Consider the following 10838-nt stretch of genomic DNA (forward strand, 5'->3'; position numbering starts at 1 on the left):
TGGAACAATTTTCGGCTTGTGTGATTGGAGGATATCTAGATGCATATTATAAGACTGTCCTCCATAAATGGGGAAAAGTTGAGGTGCCTTTATTATTCTTTTATTCCACTCTTTCTTTCTATGGGGAATTTGCCAATGCAATATCACTGTCTTCCTTTTAAACAAACAAAAAGGCAATGGCTGTTGAAAATAGCAATTCCAGTCCTAATAAGCATTTCTTGCTCAATTTTATCCTACTTTTTCTACAGCAAGTTACAGTGGATCAGTATATTTGATTTGGGAGAAATGAAGTAACAGCTGCCCAAACTGAGCTTGAGCACTCCTGAATTGTGAGGTGTTCAAATCTGGAAGGCAGGTGCTGGGGGAGGGAGGGGAGGGCTGGGGGCTCCATGGGGGATCATGGCAGCAATATATCTGGAGCTGCATGGAGCCAGACACGTTGGTCTGAGTGGCACGGTAACGGGGCTGGGGGTGGGAGAAGGGGTAGGGGGTTCCGGGGGGCAGTCAAGGGACAGGGAGCAGGGGGTGTTGGATGGGGTGGAGGTTCGGGGGGGCGGTCAGGGGACAGGCAGCAGTTGGATAGGCATCGGAGTCTCAGGGGTTCATCAGGGGACAGGTAGGGGGTGAGGTCGTGAGGGGAAGTTGGGGGGATCTCAGGAGGGGGCAGCTGGAGACAAGGAGAAGGGAGGCTTAGATAGGGGCTGGGGTCCCTAGGGGCAGTTAGGGGCAGGGGTCTCTGGAGGGGGCAATCGGGGGACAAGGAGCAGTGGCATTTAGATAGGGGGTGGGGTTCCTGGGGGGCAGTTAGGGAAGGGGTCCGTGGAGGGGGCAATCAGCGGCCACGGGCCAGGATTCAAAGGACTCTGGGCTGCTCTCCACTGCGGGCAGCGCAGAGCACTTTGATTCCCCGCCGCAGCTGGAATTTAAAGGGCTCTGGGCTCCCCGTGGCTGCGGGCAGCCCAGAGCCCTTTGATTCCCGGCGCGGGATCAATTCCCGGCAGCTGGAATTTAAAGGGCTCTGGGCTGCCCGCAGAGCACCGTGTGCGGGGGATTCAGAATCCCCCCGCGGGCCGCACAGTGAGGCTCCGCGGGCCGCATGCGGCCTGTGGGCCATATGTTGTGCAGGCCTGACCTAAACTCAAAAAAGAGTCCTACAAAAAGTGGAAACTAAGTCAAATTACAAAGCATGAATATAAGCAAATAACACAAGTATGTAGGGACAAAATTTGAAAGGCCAAGGCACAAAACAAGATTAAATTAGCAAAAGACATAAAGGGTAACAAGAAAACATTATGCAAATATATTAGAAGCAAGAGGATGACCAAGGACACGGCAGGCCTGTTACTTCAATGAGGGGGGAAAAACAATACCAGAAAAAGTTGAAATGGCAGAGGTGCTTACTGACTTCTTTGTTTCAGTTTTCACCAAGAAGGTTGGTGGCGATTGAGCATCTAACATAGTGAAGACCAGTGAAAATGAGGTAGAATTAGAAGCTAAAATAGAGAAAGGACAAGTAAAAAATTACTTAGACAAGTTAGATGTCTTCAGGTCACAAGGGCCTGATGAAATGCATCCTAGAATACTCAGGGAGTTGAGTGAGGAGATATCTGAGCCATTAATGATTATTTTTGAAAAGTCATGGAAGATGGGAGATATTCCAGAAGACTGGAAAAGGGAAAATATAATGTCAATCTATAAAAAGGGAGGATAAGAACAACCTGGGAATTACAGACCAGTCATTTTAACTTCTGTAGTCAAAAAGATAATGGAACAAATAATTAAGTAATCAATTTGTAAACATCTAGAAGACAATAAGGTGATAAGTAACAGCATGGATTTGTCAAGAACAAATGATGTCAAACCAACCTGATAGCAGGCTAACAAGCCTTGTGGATAGAGGGGAAGTTGTAGATTTGTTATATCTTGACTTTAGTAAGGTTTTTGATACTGTCTCACATGACCTCACAAACAAACTAGAGAAATACAACCTAGATGGAGCTACTATAAGTTGGGTGCATAACTGGTTGGAAAACCATTCTCAGAGAGTAGTTTTCAGTGGTTTACAGTCATGCTGGAAGGGCATATCAAGTGTGATCCCATAGGGATCAGATCTGGGTCCAGTTCTGTTCAATATCTTCATCAATGATTTAGATAATGGCATAGAGAGTACACTTATCAAGTTTGCGGACTATGCCAAGCTTGGAGGGGTTGCGAGTGCTTTGGAGGATAGGATTATAATTTAAAATGATCTGGACACACTGGAGAAATGATCTGAAGTAAATAAGATGAAATTCAATAAAGACAAATGTAAAGTACTCCACTTAGGAAATAACAATCAGTTGCACGCACACAAAATGGGAAATGACTGCCTAGAAAGGAGTTCCACAGAAAGGGATGAGCCCCACAAGCCCGAGGCAGCTGACACTGGCCAGCTGGGGGTGTTAAATTTCAGTATAGACGTATCCATAGATCAGTGCCTAACACTGGCCAGCCCATTGTAGGTCCATTGCCTTCAAAGTTCTCAGCCTCTTTGGCTGGAGGTGGCCTCAGAGGTTATGTCTGCACTGTAGTGTAAATTCAGGGTTCAAACTCAAGATCAAGCCTAATCCCCCTTCCATCTACATGCAAACTGTGCTAACCCAGGGCTTAGATCAAGGATCCCACAGGGGTGGAGGATCCGAACCTGAGTCAAGCCAGGGCCAGGGTTCAAACCTTACTGCTTTACAGTGTAGACATAGCCCCACTGGACTTGTGCTTTGCGGGTATGTCTATAGTGCAATTAAACACCTCACAGGGAGGGAGGGTCCCAGAGCCTGATATCTGACCCGAACATCTACGCCACAATTTTACAGCCCCACAGCCTGAGCCCCTCAAGACCAAGTCAGCTAACACTGGCCAGCTGTCGGTGTTTAATTGCAATGTAGAGATACCATGGGCATCCATCAGAAGTATTCCACAATCCCATGGGCCAGCTTCCTTTGTCCTCTAGACAATCAAGTTCAGTAGACAGTTAAGTTTTCCCAGGCTGCCCTATGAACAAATGGCTAGAGCATTTGGGGAGGATGCTAGGAAGTCTAGGATGCTAGGACTCAGGCCCACATAATACAGTGTAGATGCTGGAGCCCCAGGTTGGAACACAGGGATCAAAAATTCCTAAACTGGATTTACAAATGAGTGTAGACTCTCAAGCCCTAGGTTACCAAACACAGGTTCTGCTAACTCTAGTTCTACTAACTCTAGTTCTACTAACCCTGGCCTTACATTGCAGTGTAGACATATCCAATGGGGCCAGTTCATGTCAGAGGTGCTGGTCAGTTTCAGGATGTGTATGTGTTGACAAGGGCCCAGTTTGTATGAGCAGAGTCTGCTCCAATTTACTGCAGATTTCCCTTATTCAGATGGGCCCCAAGGCTGATCGTACACTGAGAGTCCATTGCTGATACTAGGAGAAGTGAACCCTACACCGGACCTTTCACTGGCAGGTGCCTTCTGTCCACTAAAAGGCTGGTGTTGCTAGCACTGATCAGACTCAGCTGGCCCCAATCCTGGCTTCCAGCTCAGACGAAGTAAAGACCTTTTCCTTCAACAAGTCTCTGGCACTGTGTTGCAGCTATTGGGTGTGTCTGGTTCTTTAAAAAGCTGATCAAAACCAAAAAGCTCGTTTTGCAAAACATTCCAATTTCTAAGTTTCCCCCCGCCTCCAAAAAAGGTTAAAAACAGACCAGGTCTGTCTTTGGATCAGGCTAATGGGTTTGCAATATGAGGATCTTAATCTCGATTCACAGGGATGTAACTCAGGCTAACATCTACATTTGGAGCTAGGAATGTGACTCCCAGCTGGTGTAGACATACCTGTGCTGGCCTTCATTGAGCTAATGTGCTAAAATTAGGAGTGTGGCCACAGTAGCACAGGCAGCGGTAAGCGACAGTACCGTGTGCTAGTCACCCTGAGTACAAACCTGCTCAGACCCCGTGGGTGTATACTTGAGGCAGCTAGTCTGTTCCGCCACTCCCTCAGCTCCCAGTGTAGATGTCGCCTTAGAGCAGAATTTGGCTTAGCTGACCCGAATCTCATTGACATGGAGGCTGCCTTGTACGACTCTAGCAGTGTAAAAAGTGCCTGAAAATGGAGATAAATTACATTCACTCACAAGGCTCTGTGACATTGCCAGAGCCACGTGAAGTGGTTTTAATGTGAATGAGAATTAGGCCTAGGGACTCTCAAGCCAAAAAAAGGGAAAAGTTTACACTGAAAATCCTAACGCTGCATGCTTTTTACAGCCCAATCAGAGAGAAGCAATGGGAATACATGGGTGTAAAATCCCCCAGTGTGTTGGGTGTAAGCTCCAGCACAATACCGCCCCAAAGGTCATCTAAGGGGGCTCAAATAGACCATAGAAACCAGCACATTCATTCTGCAGAAGGAGGTGACCAGAAGGAGCTGGCGGTAGGAGGAACTTATTTTGAATCTAACTAAATTTTAGTTAATGTTCACTTTTACACGGATTGAAAACATAGCTGAGGGCATGTTGCTTTTGCTCCTGTGACTTGAACTATCTCAGCATAGAAACCTGGGACAGATTTTCAGCTAGCGTCATTTGTAACAAAGAATTTTCACCACCCGAGAGTCAGCCCTTTAGTATTTCTTCTTCTTGCTCTTCTCAAGAAATTTAAAACTACAATTAAATAAGTGCCCATCTTCGGAAGTTCCTGACATTAGCCATCCCAGGGCTCCATATAGAAATGTAAAATCTTCCAAAAGGAACAAGGAGTGTGAAATGATGGAATTAGGCTATATGTTCATTGGGGGGCAAGGGCTGGCTTTTTGTTCTGGGTTCGTCCAGCGCATAGGTCACTGGAGTCCTAATCGATGACTGGGGCTCCTAGTTATTAAGGTAATTCAAAGAAAGAAAGAAAGGAAGGAAGAAAGAAAGAAAGAAAATGTGTCCAACAAGTGATGCAGACCCGAACATACAACTAAACCAAACAGAGATAGTTCTGTAACTTGCAGATTCTGGCAATTGCAAAGAGATAAATCAGTGTCTTATAATTAAGTTGAAGCAAATGGGAGTTTGCATCAGGTTTGATTTCATCAAAAGAGATTGTTTAAAATTAACACTAATGATGAAGTATTTGTTCTGCTTTTTTTTTACTTGTTTTTCTAATCCCCTGTTTAACTGAGCAGACTGTGATTTCCAGGTCATTTTGCCTGGTCATATGATAAACACAGAACTTCCTAATTCTGTAACATTAGAGAAGTTTAGCAGTCAGATAGGATTGTGGGCTTTATCACACATTTATCCGGGGCTCAGTTTCACAAATACACACATGAATGACACTCCTTATGTGGCAAAGTGTGCTAGATCAGAGCCTTTGGTTATAGGCAACTCCTAACCATGGGAGTAGTTTGGAGGGAGGGCAGGAGGGGCGTTGCTCCCCCCAAATTGCAAGCCTCAGGCAGGCGTGGAATTTGCCCCTCCACACATGCGGGCCCTCCATTGGCCTGATGGAGTTGCCCCCCCCCCCAATATAGACGTTAAACTATGCCTATGCACTGACAGATATTATTATTCCCCAAATCCAAGCTGTCAAGGCTGGGGTCTCTGCAGCATCTGTAGTCATGCAGCCTTTACTGGTGTCTTTAGAATGGAGCACCTTGAGAGCCAAACAATGGGACTGTATCGATGGTTGGTGGATGCATGAGATGAACTGTTTGTCTGTCTATCTCTCTGTATATATATATGATCCCCATCTCTGTAGTTTGATTAATCGTATATTTGGTTTTCTGCAGACGGGAATACTCTCACATCTATAGGGAATATTCAGGGGCAGTTCTGTGCTTAGACCAGGGTGACTTATGAGATCTGGAATCTCTTCCTGCACCGCCACACATTAGCTGTGCAACCTTGGAAGAGAATCATGTCTTGCCACTCTGTGGCTCAGTTTCCCCATCTGCAGAAATGGGATAAATACTGACCTGTCTCAGCCAGAGGTAGTGAGGCTGACACAACTGATGTTAGTTGTTGAGAGGTTCTCAGATGGAAGGTGCTATATAAATTACAGGTGACAGATTGTGATACCTTCATATTGAATGAGACCTTGTTCTGTAAATTATCACAATGCTTTCTGTGGAATTGCTCATGGAACAACTAAAATGATAATCAGTAAGTCTAGCATAACAGGCTCAAAAATTGGCTTATATTTATTATTATTAATTAGTTATTATTATTATTATTATTATTATTATTATTATTTATGACAAATAAGAATAAGAGCAATGCCTTACCTTTTTTTCAGAGCTGGTCAAAAAACGGAAGTTCTGTCCTGCAAGAAATACATAGATTTCAAAATTGGTTTTAATCCCAAATAAGGCCAAAAGGTAAAAATTTCATACTTTTTCATGAAACAAAATATTCTGAAATACTCCATATCAGTAAGGAAAAATATTTTTTTAATAAGGTTGAAACATTTCATTTGAACATTATCATTTTATTATATTATCTTTCATTTGGACTTTATCATTATATTATATTATATTATATTATATTATATTATATTATATTATATTATATTATATTATATTTACAAAACAAAATATTTCAACCTTATCAATTTCCCATGGAAAATTTTGACAAAATCAATGCATTCCAGCTAAACATTTAGATTTTGTTGAATTAGCATTTTCTTATGGGGAAAACATTTATCTAAAAATTTTAAACCAGCTCTACTTTTTGTTACATTTTTTAACATGCCTATATACAGTTGTTACATTTCCTTGTAGACCTGTAGTTACGTACTCCTGTTCTCTGGTAATGTCTTCATACTTTAGATTCACCGAGCAGGGCAGAAAACTCTGTGCTGATTAGATGGAATTCTAGGGGTAAAAAGCTGGTGCAGATCAGCATAGCTCCATTTACTTCAAAGCAGTTTTGCTGATCTGCACCACTTGGGTATCTGCATAGTGTACCATTTAGAACATAGTGTAGTCAATCTGTTCCTTATGAATTGCCAAGTCAGAAACTGGTTTCAGAGCCATACCAGTCTCGTGGCAACACCCATTTTTTCATGTTCTCTGTGTATATATATCTTCCTACTGTATTTTCCTCTGCCTGCATCCAATGAAGTGGGTTTTAGCCCATGAAAGCTTATGCCCAAATAAATTTGTTAGTCTCTCTGGTGCCACAAGTACAAACTGTGCATCCTTATTGGAGCAGGAGGGAAGGTGGGATGGTGAAAGGAATGTGAAAGAGGATAGAATTTAAACAAGTAACTTGGGTCCAAGTGCAATCTATCCATTGGTCTACTGGTCTATCTATCTATTGGTCTATCTGTATTTCTATTGGTCTGCCTATCTAACTGAGGGGTCCTTTCCAGGCAGGCCTGACTGCTCACACAGAAATTATGAGCTTTTGGGGGTGATTCTTTTTCTTGATACATTTTCTCCCGTTTTCTGGCCATATCTAGAATAGGGAAATGCCAATCAACCCACACAGGGATTTTGGAAGGAGCCTCAATGAGATTTGAACTGGGTGACATGAAGAGAGAATTTGCCCCTATGGCTTTTGGGGAAGATTTTCAAAGGCACATGTGGCAGTCAGGCTCCCAGAGACTTTAAAGTATTTAGGTGCCTAACTCCCCTAGAAATCAATGGGAAGTAGCCACTCACATACCTTTGGGGATGTGGGCCACAACTCCTACTGAATGTCCATGGGAATTGGGTCCATAAATTCCATCCCCCACTTAGTTCCTGCAGTGGGTCATTCCTTCACATGTTACCTAGATATTTATTGTCCCTCCACAGATGAAATATGCAGAAGAATCAAGAAAGGGGAACCTCACTGTGGTGACTGAATTCATTTTACAGGGATTGTCCAACCACCGCGAGCTGGAAGTGCCTCTGTTCTCCATCTATCTGTTATTTTACACCATTACCCTGACTGGGAACATCCTTCTCATCGCAATCACCATGGACCCAACACTTCACAACCCCATGTATTTCTTTCTCCGGGTCTTGTCCTTCCTGGAGATCTGTTACACCTCAGTCACTGTCCGCAAGATGCTGGTGAACTTCCTCTCAGAGGACAAGAGCATTTCCAACATGGGCTGTGTTGTACAAATGTATTTCCTGCTCTTTCTTGGGGCCTCCGAGTGCTTCCTTCTGGCTGCCATGGCGTATGATTGCTATGTGGCCACATGCAACCCACTGAGGTATAGGCTCATCATGAACAGGATGGTGTGCCTTTCATTGGCGGTTCTCTCATGGTTCAGTGGGAATGTGGTGTCCCTAGTACAGACAGTCTCGGTTTTCACCTTGCCATTTTGTGGCTCCAATAAGATAAACTATTTTTTCTGCGACATTCCCCCATTGATTAAGCTTTCTTGCATTGACACCTCTCAGTATGAAATGCAGTTGTTTTCAGCTTCTATACTGGTCATCTTCACTCCATTTACTCTCATCCTTGTGTCCTACATCTTTATTATCTCCACCATCTTAAAGATGGCATCGGCTGAAGGCAGACACAAAGCCTTCTCCACCTGCTCCTCACACCTCATTGTGGTGACCTTGTATTATGGGTGCAGCAGTCTGATCTATTTAAGACCCAACTCCATTAACTTACCAGACAGCAACAAAGTGCTGTCTCTGATATACACAACTGTCACCCCGACCTTGAACCCTTTTATCTACAGCCTGAGGAACAAGGAGGTAAAAGAGGCTCTGAGGAGAATATTGGGGGACATGCTGAAGAGAAAAATATTTTCTCATAGAAAGTAATTTGGGTACACATCTTTTTTCTGATGTCAGTTATACAACTGTGCAAATCTGGACTAGCTCCTTTGAAGTCAATGGCATTCAATGCTATGGTTGAACTAGTGTCCAAAAACTGCAAAAAAGAAACACATAAAATGTTAATGTTCTATCCAATTTTTATGTGCATTGGAATTAGAAATTTTGGCCAAAAAGCATCATCAAAGTTTCAGAAATAATAATCATCTCCATAGCTGATTGAAACACCGAAAAAAATCACAAGAAATCATTTGCATTTAATATAAATCGGCTTTCATTATTTTCATTTCAACTCAAAATTGCAATGAAGAATGTTGATGAAATATCTAATTTTGGAAAATAATATCCTCTATGTAAAATCATTGTATTGGAGACCACATGGGTATATGATTGTCTTCTAGATATGAGTATTTATTGAGGAGATCTTGCATGGGAAGGGGATATGGATAGCATCACTTCTAAGTTCATTGTACCATTAAGATTAATGTTGACCAAATGCTATTAAGTTAATCATGAATGTTTGGTTGACTGTGGCAAGGTAAGCTGGTGGTTCAGTCATTCCTTCCTATATGTGAGGAAAGTTCCTCTGAATTTTCATTCATCCCTGCCCTGTTTGGCCAAGGTTTGAAAGAAACTGTGGATTCCACCACCTCCCTAGGTAACCCATTCCAGTGCTTCACCACCCTCCCAGTGAAATAGTGTTTCCTAATATCCAACCTAGACCACCCCCACTGCAACTTGAGACCATTACTTCTTGTTCCGTCATCTGCCACCACTGAGAACGGCCGAGCTCCATCCTCTTTGGAACCCCCCATCAGGTAGTTGAAAGCAGCTATCAAATCCCCCCCTCATTCCTCTCTTCTGCAGACTAAATAATCCCACTCTCCTCAGCCTCTCCTCATAAGTCATGTGCTCCACCTCCTAATCATTTTTTTGCCCTCCGTTGAACTCTTTCTAATTTTTCCACATTCTTCTTGTAGTGTGGGGCCCAAAACTGGACATAGAACTCCAGATGAGGCCTCACCAATGCCAAACAGAGGGGAACGATCACATCCCTCGATCTGCTGGCAATGTTCCTACTTATACAGCCCAAAATGCCATTAGCCTTCTTGGCAACAAGGACACACAGTTCACTCATATCCAGCTTCTCATCCACTGTATCCCCTAGGTCCTTTTCTGCAGAACTGCTGCCTAGCCATTTGGTCCCTAGTCTGTAGAAGTGCATGGGATTCTTCCATCCTAAATGGAGGACTCTGTACTTGTCCTTAGTTGAACCTGATCAGATTTCTTTTGGCCCAATACTCTAATTTGCCTAGGTCCCTCTGTACGCTCCAGCATATCTACCACTCCTCCCAGTTTAGTGTCATCTGCAAACTTGCTGAAGGTGCAATCCACACCATCCTTCAGATCATTAATAAACATATTGAACAAAACTGGCCCCAGGACCGACCCTTGGGGCACTCTGCTTGATACCTGCTGCCAACTAGACATGGAGCCTGACACTACCTGTTGAGCCCAACAATCTAGCCAGCTTTCTATCCATCTTACAGTCTATTCATCCAATCCATACTTTTTTAACTTGCTAGCAAGTATACTGTGGGAGACTGTATCAAAAGCTTTGCTAAAGTCAAGGAATAACACCTCCAAACTTTCATCCACAGAGCCAGTTATTTTGTCATAGAAAAGCAATTAGGTTAGTCAGGCATGACTTTCCCATGGTTAATCCATGCTGATTATTCCTGATCACTTTCCTCTCCTCTAAGTGCTTCAGAATAGATTGAGATTTGCTCCATGATTTTTCCAGGAACTGAGGTGAGGCTGACTGACCTGTCGTTCCCCAGATCCTCCTTCTACTTTTTTTAATGATGGGCACTACATTAGCTTTTTTCCAGTCATCCGGGACCTCCCCTGATCGCCATGAGTTTTCAAAGATAATGGCCAATGGCTCTGCAGTCACATCCAGCAACTCTTTTAGCACCCTTGGATGCAGCACATCCAGACCCATGGACTTGTGCTCATCCAGCTTTTCTAAACAGTCTTGAACCACTTCTTT

At 43.4% G+C, this 10838-nt stretch overlaps 1 protein-coding gene across 1 annotated transcript; it reads left to right on the forward strand.

Moving 5' to 3' along the window:
* Positions 1-7801: 7801 nt before the first annotated feature.
* LOC123346708 (olfactory receptor 10A7-like) lies at positions 7802-8773 on the forward strand. Its single transcript, XM_044984184.1, has one exon. The coding sequence runs from the start codon at positions 7802-7804 to the stop codon at positions 8771-8773; it is 972 nt and encodes a 323-aa protein (XP_044840119.1).
* The last annotated feature ends 2065 nt before the right edge of the window (positions 8774-10838 follow it).

Source organism: Mauremys mutica, chromosome 12, assembly GCF_020497125.1.
Source record: "Mauremys mutica isolate MM-2020 ecotype Southern chromosome 12, ASM2049712v1, whole genome shotgun sequence".
NCBI lineage: Eukaryota > Metazoa > Chordata > Testudines > Geoemydidae > Mauremys > Mauremys mutica.

Bases quoted from the DNA above. Each gene is read 5' to 3' on its own strand.
- LOC123346708 (XM_044984184.1), top strand. From the start codon at position 7,802: ATGAAATATGCAGAAGAATCAAGAAAGGGGAACCTCACTGTGGTGACT.